The 12,795-nt window shown below is 36.1% G+C and overlaps 1 protein-coding gene across 3 annotated transcripts in view; it reads right to left on the reverse strand.

The window, feature by feature from the left end:
* HGF (hepatocyte growth factor) overlaps positions 1 to 12,534 on the reverse strand; it is an 80,694-nt gene extending 68,160 nt beyond the window's left edge. For 2 of the 3 annotated variants that reach the window (XM_045494624.1, XM_045494623.1), the window contains exons 1-4: positions 12,421 to 12,534; positions 12,030 to 12,185; positions 5,207 to 5,372; positions 684 to 796 (exon numbers count right to left, since the gene is read on the reverse strand). In XM_045494624.1, coding sequence (XP_045350580.1) covers positions 684 to 796; positions 5,207 to 5,372; positions 12,030 to 12,111 — 361 coding nt within the window. In that variant the 5' untranslated portion in view covers positions 12,112 to 12,185; positions 12,421 to 12,534. Of the gene's footprint in view, positions 1 to 683; positions 797 to 5,206; positions 5,373 to 12,029; positions 12,333 to 12,420 lie in introns of those variants that run through there. The other variant, XM_045494622.1, reaches the window with a different exon arrangement.
* Positions 12,535 to 12,795: the final 261 nt, after the last annotated feature.

Genomic DNA, 12,795 nt, shown 5'->3' on the forward strand with positions numbered 1-12,795 from the left:
TATGATTTAAGAAAACGTTAAACTTGATTAAGTACTATTATTGTAAATACAATCCATAATTATTAATTCGTGTGATAAGAAATTTATTTGGTAAAATTCATATTTATATAACACTTTCCAGTTATTTCATTGATATATTTCTGCTTTGGATCAAAGTAAATACCTGTGAATACAATATCAAATGAACAAAATAGACACATTAACAAATAATATTATCTTAATTATTTTAAAGATTTATAAAGTATATAATTAGGAAAAGTCACAATTAATGTTTCAAAATCTCCACATTTTATTATCAGCAATCATCACTATAACATCAGTTATTCAAAGTTGTTAGAATTTAAAATACTATAAAATAAGCTCAAAATGTACTACATCTTAAACTATTAACTTAAGGTGGCACTTTCTAAAATGAACATGGGGAATATCAGTTCTAGGAGATGCTCCTAGAAATAAACAAAGAGGGAGGGGGCCAATATAATTATGGAGTGTTTAGGGAGTGTTCTTTTTAAAATACTATATTTAAAAGAGTCAAGACACTAGTATCTGTCTTAATGGAAGAATTGACTGCATAACAGATCTAGCATATGATAAAAAATCAGCAGGAAAGAGCACTGTAGCAGGAAATTACACATATTTTATACTTTATTTTGTTATGAAACATTTAGGGAGAAACTAGTTACCTTTGTTTTCATAGAGATCGAATTCATGACCAAACTCTTTTTTCACTCCACTTGTCATGCTATTGAAAGGGAACCAGAGGCATCGTTTCCTTGCTTTATCAAAAACAAAGGCCCTGAAAAAAATATCTAAATGAAAAGAAGGAATACTACTATTTATAAAGTTTTTAAAGAATGGGCACATGGTTTAGCCAAGGAGGGCAATATAAAAAGATATATGATTACATATGCATATAAAAATATGAGTGATTTTTGGACCTACCATTTTGATGGCCAAAGAAAGAACAAAATTAAGTTTTCATACATGTACATTTAAATATCAGAATACTGTTTGGAATGTTCTCATGTTATTCTAAATGATGTTTAGACAAATTAAGACTCAAACAAGCCAAATCAATATATAACACAACGCTTGGGTTACTTCTGAAGACTTTTTTTTTTTGTAAGTACACAACAAGTTGGAAGATTTTGTTTATAGTTATATACTAATGATTATATTTAAAATATCGTGATTAATTTCCAAAGTTTGTAGTTGTGTAAAGTACATTCTAAAGTGACATTTCCTAAAATGCATTAGACAAATCACCATCCAGGAGATTCTACTAGCAAAAGGGATCTGAAATCAAATATTTGGAAAATTTTGCATATTATAGAACTTCTTGGTGAGTTATAAAGCATGGAAGCTTATTAAAACTATGAAAATCTTGTTATTAGGATAGCTGTTTATGTAAGTCAATGTTTCCTAAATAGATTTGCTAACTTGGGAATTTTTAATTTAAGAAATCTATTAATAACCCATAACATATGCTTTTGATATATCGTCTTGAAGAAAATTACTAAAATGTGTCACTCCTACAATTATCATTCCTACAGCTAATTATATTGGATTTTGTTGTTGACTAAAAAAAGTCTTTCTAAAGTAAAATGAGAAGTAGACAAAGCCTTTCACTGAGCTTAGTAAAGAGCACGATAAAATTTTCAGCATATTAAATGCTACCATGTCTTACAATGTAGAAAATGAAGTTGGAATTCTGACCTGTTTACCTTCCTTTAAGAAATGGTACTAAAACTCTTTCTCACTATGTTCATGCTAATCACAATGTCATCATGTACAAGTATCCAATTAAAAGAAACATAGCATTTCTAAGAATAAGGATTTTTCACTTCTAATCCATATAATGTTTTGAGAACATATAGTTTTCTTATAATTTTAGATATCCCAAATTAGCCATTTATTTCTTAGCAATTTGCCAAATTTAAAATATTTAAATAAGGGGAAATAACTTTTACGAAACATGTAAAATATGTTATAAAATTATTTGAAACATTTTATCTTTTATCTCTATTTTTATTTATTCTATGTCCAAAATACCCCAAAAAATATATTCATAAACGTTGTGCTTAAAGATATGTTGAAGTATCTACCTACAAGAACATCTTACAGCTGAAAGAGTAATTAAAAGTAAATCATGAAAGTATATCTTTGCAGTGGTGGCAGAATAACTTACGAGAGAATTGGCTAATGATAGACTTGAATTTTGATCTGGTAGATTGTAGGCTTATGCAATACATGTTAAATTCCCTATTACTCTATTACAGCACCTTGGTGAGAGGCATGTTAAATGACTTTGAACACATAGTAATTAGATAAAGAGCTCATATAAACTAAACAAAAACCTAGCTACAAATTTTAAAGGTACAGAATCAATAACTTGCCACTTAAGTTCACATTAAAAAATAAAATCATGGGGCGCCTGGGTGGCTCAGTCGGTTAAGCGTCGGACTTCGGCTCAGGTCATGATTTCACGGTTTGTGAGTTCAAGCCCCACATTGGGCTCTCTGGTGACAGCTCAGATCCTGGAGCCTGCTTCCGATTCTGTGTCTCATTCTCTCTCTGCCCCTCCCCCACTTGTGCTCTGTCTCTCAAAAATAAATAAATTAAAAAAATATATAAAAAACAAAAGCATACCACACATATAATTACTCATCAATTAATAATATTGCTTTGACATGAGAATGCCTTGGAGGTGACTCATGAGTCCCATCAGGAACATGCAAGATTTGCCTCTGTGAATACACAGGTGATTGCATCCAAAAAGTGGGTATCAGAATTTCCAGCTTGCTGTCTCCATTCACCCTTTTCTCTCATTCCATTTAATGCCATATTCTCTCAGAAAAGTGTTTCCTTGTCTCATTTTATGTCTCCAAATAGAATGGATCCAAACAGTCAGATTCTAGAGTAGCATCTTGTTTTAAGTTTGACTTTAAGAGTCTTTATCTTATCCTTATTTTAATTATCATATTCCTTTCATACATGTAGATTTAGGTTTTCATACATGTAGATTTTTTTGTCTAGTTTTCTCATTATATATGTCAGAAAGGCAATCCCAATACCAGTTACTCAATCATGGATGGCGGAAGAAAGCCTCATATTTTCTTCTCTTGAGTCAAGTCATGGATAGCAATTTTCCGAGGAGCTTAGAATCAGGCATTCTGGTCATCTTTCCTACCCAGCAAAAAAAAGAACTTCAATCTCTGTAAAATCAATATTGTTGATAACTTCTCAAGAGGAGGTAGTGTTTGAGAATGTTCCACCCTGCACCCGTTGAATCACGGATGCTTTCATAAAGTATTACTGGTATTTTCTAAGCATTTTTGTATATTTGCCATTGCTTTTCAGTGATTCTAGTCCATATAACAAGCCTGCAAAAAAAAATCCTTTAAATCATTAAGAGTCTAATTTCAGAGTATCACAGTATGCCCATTCAGTTCTGAATAACTAATATATTTAGTGATTCCAAACACATATGTATATTTGGGATAGACAAGTGAGAAGGATGACACATTTCTGGGCAGAGGAACTTTGGCTGTACAAAGGTTTTATACATGTGGTTTTCTGCACAGGTTGCCATAAATTTGAAGACTAAATATAACTCAACCAGAATATAGTAGGAAAGTATGAAACCTCCTATGTGGGATATGTAAAGATTTTTAATCAGGTCACATGTGTTCTTTAATGCAGCAAAATCATTTTAGTTCCTCTTGAATAAAACAAAGGGAAAAGTTTTTCTTTTGTTTACTAGAGATAAGGCATGAAAAATGTGAAAATCGAGAGGTCACAATGCCTTCCTTACTTGTGGATTCAGGAAAGTGTGTTTTCAGATTCAGAGTTAAAAATCAATAATGAGATGAACTTCTCCCATTTCCTTCGACTCACCTTCCCACGCCTGTGAGGGGAAAATACAATAAATCTAACCTCCTCAATTGCAAAAAGAACATCACTGTAGATCTACACAGCTATGACATTGATTGAGAGTAGTTTTCTCTAATTCATTTTATACAATCCCAAGGCAGGAAAGTCAGGGAAAGAAACAGAATTATCACAGGAATATACATGCAAAGTCAATTCTCCACTCCCCTTGCCAGGAAATCTCTCCCAGAAAGTGGCAGTTTGGCAAGAAAAATACTTCCAGAGGAGTTATAAATGAATAGAAAGGAGACAGTCTCTCTTCCTACATCTGTCGAGGACCTTCTTGACCATACTCTTTCCCTCAGGCACCAAACACTCATTTATCTAAAAAAAAGGCAAGATGAAAGTAGGGTCACTTGCCCCGACTTTACTAAAATCTGTATTCATGGGACATGTCACTGCCCAAATGTGATCATGAATAGAATTCAAAATTGACAAGATACCACATGCAATCGTGTCAAAATAGAATGAGATAGGGAATAAAGGGGTGTCAAGTAAGTGAGAGGCTGGGATGTTTATGTGGAAGAATGGGGAAATGCATTTTCTTCTGGCAACTCAGAAAATTATACAGATGCAATTGTCTCCTTCATGGCCCGAAACTCCCGAGTTTTATCCTTGGGCTCACTGGCAAAGTAGGAAGGAGTTCTTCCCTGTGAGGTTAGGCAGGGAATTTCAAAAGATAAGAAAAGTCGCCTTTGGAATCTCCTCATACCTCTTTGAATTGCCCCATCACTTTTCACCTAAAACTTCATCATCACTATCCCCTAACTCTTTTTGAATAGCCTTTGCTGCTGACACCAATCCCTCTAGTCTTTTAATCTAATTCTCTCAACACCTTTTATTTCAATCCCTTAAGACAATGACGTAAGTTGCAGTAAATTCTGGCTCTTGCCCGACTTATATTCTGAAAATTCCTCCACTCCTCTTGCAAGAAAAAATAAATGTTTACTCTGAATAGAATAGTTTAAAATGTTGGATAAAAGGCAATCTAGTTGAATTTTAGTTTCTAAAGTTCAACTATTCATAAGATGAGAAAACGCAAATTCCATAACCAGAGGCACTGTGGATTCTAAATGATATCAGTTTATGTGCTCTCCCTTACTCACATTTCCATCAACTGGGAGCAACATCTCCTGTTATAATGAGTGAAAACTCAAGTCAAGCTTATACTTTTAAGGGCAAATTACATGAATCCAAAAAATGGGGGGAACCATGATGATAATTAGTAGATGCTGTATTTGGAAAGTTATCCTAAGAACAAAATGAAGCAACTTACTTGCAGGTGAATGGAAGTCCTTTATTCCTAATACATCTATTGGCACATTGGTCTGCAGTGTTCATTTTTTTTGTTTTTATCTTCAGTAATGGGTCTTCTTTAATTAGAGTAGTCTTTGCTGACTTTTTGAATTCATGAAGTGTGTTTCTTCTTTTCTTCTGTCCTTCTATTAATAATAATAATTTTTTTTTAAAAATGGAGGAAAAGCTTTTAAGGCTTATATAGAAAAAAAATGTCCTTAAGGATCATCCACAAGATAGTGATTTTATCTGACAACATACTAGATCTCCAGGGATTGGGGGTGAAGTGAGGTGGGGATTGATACTCTCAGATAGTTAAGAGCAAGAGAGGAATATTGTAATCAGTGAAGAATAAATAACTTGTCATGTAGAGTCACTCATCTACATTCTTTAAAATGAAATATGGTTTTAAAAATTAGGACAGAGTTCACTCTAAAGAAATAAATGACATGATATTCTCCAAACAGTATGTAAGCAAATGCCCGGGCTTATCATATCATGCTCTATAATTAAATTTGTCATTTCCTTCTACAGTTGGCCCTTATGTAAGTTATAGTATTAATTAGATAAGCCAACTCAATTACATGTGAGCAACTTCTCACTAGAAAATGGCACAGTGGATAAATTCTTCTGACTCTCTTTGAAGTATTTCATATTACTCAAGTTGAGCCCTTCTCGTTTCCTACATAAGTGTTTTCTGTGCTTTGGGGCACTATTTCTTAGTATCACTGAATTGTCTTGAAATCAAGCCAACTACTATAAATCAAATGTGTGTAAAACATCATCCTTTAATGTAGCAATATCATTTTTCTTCATGAAAGTATTCTCCAAAGCCCCTAGATAGCATGAAGCCTCCTATTAAAAACATGAAAAACAGAACTAAAACATCCTAAAAGACTTCATCTTGTAGATAACTTCAGAGCATCAAGCGCTTACTTCTTTATTCTCAACTTGCCCAAAGTTACCTAGTTTCTAACGATGGTCGCCATCTTCACAATGAGGATGAAAATGTCTAAGAGACTGCACCTATTGTGTATTAAGGAGAGGCATGATTGTGCCTCTCTTCTGCCTGCCAGTTCTTTTGAACATCCTTGTAACAAAAGCGGTAATAATATATTCATTCTTAAGACGAAGAAACTGAGACACAGCGAAAAATTAATTGCCCCTTAAGCAAAACTCATTTGAAACTCAACCGCCTAGCTTCAGAACCCCCATTCTTAAACACTCGTGATGCCATCTTTTTTAAAAGAATTATAAGAAAGTATGTAGAAATATGGCTTACAAATATTTTTTGAAGATCTGGTTTAGGGCTATCAGTAGAGAAGAAATTTGGATGGTAAGACAGGAAATGCATTCCTGCTCTTTATATGTGGTGAAATATGCCAAGAAAAGAGGGTACAATTTTTGTGCAGAAAATTTGGAAATATGGCTAGCAGAGTGAGGTACAAACAATGGCATCATACTCTCAAATTTGCCAGCAACCACTGGCTCCAGTTGGTTTATTAAACATGCAGATGCTATTCATTAATGTCTATCCTAACCTGAAGTCCACAATAAATAAGAGAAAACATGAAGTCCTCTAAATTTCTGGTTCTCTGTAAAACTCCAGAACACAATCCCCCAAAGACTGGTACTAATTTCTGTAATAATGTTTTCATTTTCAACTTTTCTTTGTCCTACAAGATGGAATGGCTATGGTACAACAGATATAATTTAAATGACATTTTAACATAGAAATTCAATCAACCAAATAATCTATCAACATGTTATTTATTGAGTGTGGACCAAATGCCTTGCATAACGTTGGCAGACAGATGATAATTCTGGCATTCTTACTGACTTGCCAAATGACTTTGTTTAATTACCTGAAATGCTAATATACCAATTACTCAATCTACAAAATGCAAGTTATGTTATATTTGAAGCTATTTAATTATTAAGTAAATATTTGGAAGTTAATTTGGATTAAAAAATGTTATTAATATGCAAAGTTTTAGCTTTGTTTTTGAAATTCCATTCTTTAATTTCTGGCATAGAGAACAAATTGTTATTCTCCCAAGCAAAGAAGTGGTATAATTCTTTTCACATTTTGGTTTCTGCCACAGGACCATGTTAATGGGAGATACATTTCTACATTAAGAATTTCTTGCTTTGACCATAGTGCACTATTTCTTAGGTGCTATGAAATGTTTCACAGAATAATAATCATCTGATTTCCTATATACATCTGAGTATTTCTTAGAAAAAATAGTAGTTAATGATGCTGAAAATCCAGTAAATAAAACTGTTGGTTAAAAGGAAATGTGCACATATACTATATATATGTGTGTGCACACACACGCGCGTGTGTGTATATACACACATATATGTTTGTCATATCTATGTCAAATAAATTCAGCTAACTAACAATACAGAATTAAAATTGGCCTCATGCATGTGTTCATTATACATGTCTAGGTGTGAGAGAAGAGCATAAAGCTAAATTTTAGAAGTGTAAGGCAAACATTAAATTAAGATATGCATTTTACTATTTATCAAATAAAAGAGGACCCCTTGTCAATGCCCCAGTTTCTTTTCTCAATACCATGCAATATGAAGGCAAGTATTGAAGAAAGAGGTCTCTGTGGGATTATTGTTTGTGTTTAATTCTACAGATCCTCAGTTGTCCTATTGAAATGTGTTAATGTGTGACTGTGTCTCACAAAAGTAGCCTAACTCTTGCTTGCTGATAAGTTTTTCCATCACCACCTTTCATCTAAAGATCAAAAAGCATTCAGAAAAGCAAACAAATCTACGATTTTCCTTTACTAGATAGTAGACAGGTGTGAAAAACTTGTCTGGGGCTACAGAGCTTATCAAAGACAATGGGAGCCAGGTATCAGGATTCCCTTTCACTATTTGTTTCTCATGATTTAGAAGCTTTCCCTTATAATTTAGTCATTTCTACTAGGTCAGTGACAAATTACTATAAAATGTGAAATTTAAGCTAGCTGTGTGTCATGTAATCCAGGCATCTATAAAACTAATTTCTTCCTCAATAAAAGAAAAATTCAAAACAGAAGTCGTTCAAAAACAGAATGTGAAAATAAAACTCCTTTGCTGAAAATAGTTTCAACTTTTTCTTCCATATGTATTAGCAACTGATGCTTGTTTTACTGAAAACAGTTAAAAGACCAGCTTAATTTGGGAAGAAACTCAAAGAAAATATCTTTGGATCAGATTTTTCTCTACTATTTTTTCTGCATAACTATTAGTTGAAGTTTATAAACAAAATATTGAAATGAAATCAAAGGGTGAGAGATCACTGCAATTTTGTCATGCTTTCTTGTACTTTAAATTACAACTCCTTTCTCCTCTTCTCCTAGTATAGGAAAACATTCTGGAAGCTATATTTCTTGAAGAACCTGAAATCCCTATTTTAGAATTGAAATCATTAGGATCTTAGTGAAAACCTACAAACAGAAAGTAGGGTCAAATGTATCAAGGTGCTTGAAGAAAGACACATTTCTCCCTCTGGTCCGTGGCCTCACACTCATTTCTCTCAGTACCTCATATATTTTCTTCTCTGTATGGTCTAACCATTGACTTCAAAGGAAAATCATGCAAGGAAAGGATTTGCAGGGTGTGGAAAGAAGCAGGAATCTGGCTCCACATATTCTGAGAAACCTACCCACATGATTAGTGATTAACAGCTTGAAGTGGCAAGATGTTAAGATGAAAGTACACAAATAATTAATGGAGGGAATGGTAGTGACTGGAGACTTTAAACTTCCCAAAGACAAGAATCATAAATACTAGTCCACATTTTCATTTTCATTGCTGTTATCTAAGGACTTGGATTTCACAGTTGGTATTTGAGAAGCAGCAAAATAGTCTCTTGCAAAGAAAATGGAGCAATAGTCAAGGTGAGATTCAGGGCCTCCCTTCTTCACCTTCGTTCGGCTTCCTTGGTCATTGTCATTGTCATAGAAGCCTCTGGCCGTCTGGTCTCCTCCCTATTTCTTCCAACAGCTGTTTCTCCACGCAGCAACCAAAACAACCACACTGAAGTACAATTTAAGTCAGGTATCTTGTCAACTCCAAAATTTCCAACTGCTACCCATGATGTTCAGAATACTTTGGCACACCATTCATGTTTGTGCATACGACCTTATTTTAGTTTCTAATCACAGGCCATGGTACTCCCTCTTGGTACTCAGGTACACCAATCCCACATGCTTACCTGTGCTCATACTTTCTCACCTCTATGCCTTTGGTCATTCTGTGTTCCCCTGACTTAGGTACCGATCATACTACCATCCATCTTTTCATACTCAACCTGGATACCACATTTTCCCCAAACTTCTTACACTAGAAATGAACTCTCAGTCATAGTATAATAGTGTTCCTAACACAGAGTTTTTCTTACATTACTTAGCAAAATGGATTTTTAAAAGGCAATTTCAGTTAATTTCACGGCTTCTGGCTTCAGTATAAATAAAAGAAAAAAAACAGCACATACTTCATTCTCATAGATTTGAGTCAGAATCTCAGCTCTATCCCTTTACTATGAAAAGATAATTAAAGTCTTTAAAATCAGGTGCCCCATGTAAGATGAGCAGAATAATGCCAATCTTATCAGAATTAAATAAGTTCTTTTAGAGCTTGGCCCATAACAGTTGCTCAACAAATGTGGGTTTCTTTCACATTTGTTCATCTTTATATCTTTCACAGGTTCCTGGGCATCAAGTGCTTATTTAGTGCTTCTTTTGTTACAGGGTACTGGATATTAGTTTCCAGTGTAGGTAGAAGCATATAGAGGGTAATTCTATGTAGACCAACTCCTATAAAGATGGCCGGGGTCACTATATTGCATATTTCTTAAGAAACTTTTCAATAAAGTATCTCCTTAACACATCCTGCTCATGATTGATAGTCACCTCATCATAGTATCCACTTTCATTCTCACATTGTATTATTTTACAATACGTGCAAATATAGACTCACGGGATAAATCTAAGAGCATAACAAAAGCAATTAACAATAAAAGCCCTAAATGTTCAATGTGAGATGATATAAAAAAGGACCAACTTTCTTGGTATGTTCTAAGAGGACTGTCCATATTCTCCAGTTTGGAGAATGTCAGAAAAAAAAACTATCAAAATAAACTTACCACCCAAACCAAGACAGACCCTCTTTTGATGACAATTTTAGCATTATCCACTTCAGGAATTATTCACAGCATATCTGTAATCCCCAATTGTCCTCTCCTTGCCTGCCAGCACACTCTGGGGCTGCATTCTCCCTATACTCAGGAAACGCAGTCATTTCAACATTAGCCAAAGTGAAACATCATTACGAATGTATATCTCCTGCCAAAACTCCGTAACGCATGCCAAAAACAAATAGACATTGTCTATGGTTGATCTACTGTTTGGGTTTTCCACATTGTGTTTCCCTCACATTAGCACAGATGATTTCAGGTAACCATATTGTACTTCAGACCATCAACGTTTCAATCTTTAAAAAGGAAAGCCCTCAAGATATTAGCCATGCTCCCAATTTATGCCCTAAACCTCCTGAAATCAGCAGTGTCTTCTGAGAGTTCATTTTAGCATGACATACCTCAAGCATGACAACGTGCTTGATTGAGCTAACTTCTTTTTCACCTCTTCAGAAACCTTACCTAAATGTTTTCAAATCGGCCCTTCCCACACAGTGTTGTTCTCAAAAGGACCACTTCACAAGATTGAAGAAGAAAGCCAGGTGGGCTGAATGTTTTTCCTTGTCAGTTAGCAAATTCTTGATGTTTTCAACCCTTGCATTACATCAGAGACTAGATCAGAGTTCCAATAAATTTCATATTTAACTTATCTCAAAAGATATGGCCAGTTCTCTGGTTTGTGTTATGAAAAGGCCATGTCTACCATGTGGGCATTTGTTCCATTCTTTTATTCCCCTGTGCCCACCCGTGGTGCTCACTACCTTCTCCCTCTGGCATCTCAGCCACTACCATGATAATACGACCAAATACAGATGTTTCCTCTTGCCCTGATAACAACAGAAAACTTCCCAAAGCGGCAAATGAAATCTCTACACTTCCAGGAAGGTAGTATGAACTCACCAGCAATTCCTTCCCAACCTATAAATTCAGGGGAGAAAATGGGAGGCTGAAAGGACCCCTTCTGCAGCTTTAATCAGAGTCACACAATTTTTGCCTCCCTTGCACTGCAGTTTCAAAGGGCAGACATCCATACCCAGACAGAATGAGATCTTAGAAGACAGGCTTTCTCTTTCATTTTTATAACATGCATATACTCAGGGCTTAATCTGCCTTCTCCAAATGAAAACCTGTATAAAGTCTTCATGTAGCCCTGAATGTTGACTGAGTGACGTGGGGTGGTGGAACGTCATGGAAAAATATCCTCTGGAAAGAAGTGAGTCCCTGCTGTACTGACAGTCCCTCTCCCCTCTTCAGACCAGACCTTCTGTTCAGCCTTCAACTTGTCCAAACCAGCAAAATTCCAGCCAGTGTTAGCACTTCATTCCTGTCCCACAGTCCACAGCTAAGAGGCTAAGAGAGCCCTGGGATTGGGTTGGGGGGTAGGGGGGAGCGCATTGAGGGGATGTTAATTATCATTGTAAATGCCTTGCAAACAGGAACAGAATATCAAAAGGAAGCATAAGGAGAGGTTTAAAGGACCCAAGCCACACACAGAGCTGAGGAAGGATGCTGGGGATGGGGTGGAGAGAGTTAGGAAAAGGCAAGGTTAGCAGGAGAGAGTTAAAATCGTAATGATGAAGAAGAAAAAGAGAAGACTAACCTGCATAGGGGATGGGAAGCAGAAGGAGGTGGAGGAGGACGTGCTGCAGCAGCAGGACTGGAAGAAGTTTGGTCACCCACATGGTGCTGCTGGACGCGCTGGCGGATCCCACTGGAGGAGATGCCTGGCTGAGAGAAGCCTGTTCCGACTCAGTGCCTAAAAGAACCAGTCGGCTCTGAGCTGCTTTTTATTGCGATGAGCTAAGTTTGTTGTGTGATTAACTGGAAAGATCTAGGTCTGAACTCCCTCTTACGGTAAGAAACTGTTTAACAACAGCCCTTTACTCTCTTCCACCCCCTTCCTTTCCTCACTAACCACCCCCCCAACAACACCAAAGAGATCCCAGCTCCCCGCGCCCCCCCCCCCAACTCTGCTTAGGAAAGAAACTTACAAAGAAAAGGTCACCTGGCCTGAGGCCAGCTCAATTTGGAAGCTCGAGCTCCAGATCCCTGTGGCTCCTATCCGAGTAGGGAAGGGAGGAGCAAGGCTCAGCCCAATAGCTAAATCAAGGGACAGGCAGAGGACCAATTCGCTAAATTTAAACAGGAAAATACATGTGTTTACATGTCTCTTTGGGAAAAGAGGAAGGGGAAGCAGCATAAGAAGAAAGCAAAGAGCTGCCTTTCAGTCAAATGTGCTTTAGCTCCTAATCTGTCTACTTTCACTGCTAGAGCAAACTAGGGATTCAAAACACTAGCACAGGTTCCTTGGGGTGTTAGAGACGGAGCAGAGAGGAGGGAGGCAGAGGAGGCAGAACCAGGCGGGT

Source organism: Leopardus geoffroyi, chromosome A2 (assembly GCF_018350155.1).
Source record: "Leopardus geoffroyi isolate Oge1 chromosome A2, O.geoffroyi_Oge1_pat1.0, whole genome shotgun sequence".
Classification (NCBI taxonomy): Eukaryota; Metazoa; Chordata; class Mammalia; order Carnivora; family Felidae; genus Leopardus; species Leopardus geoffroyi.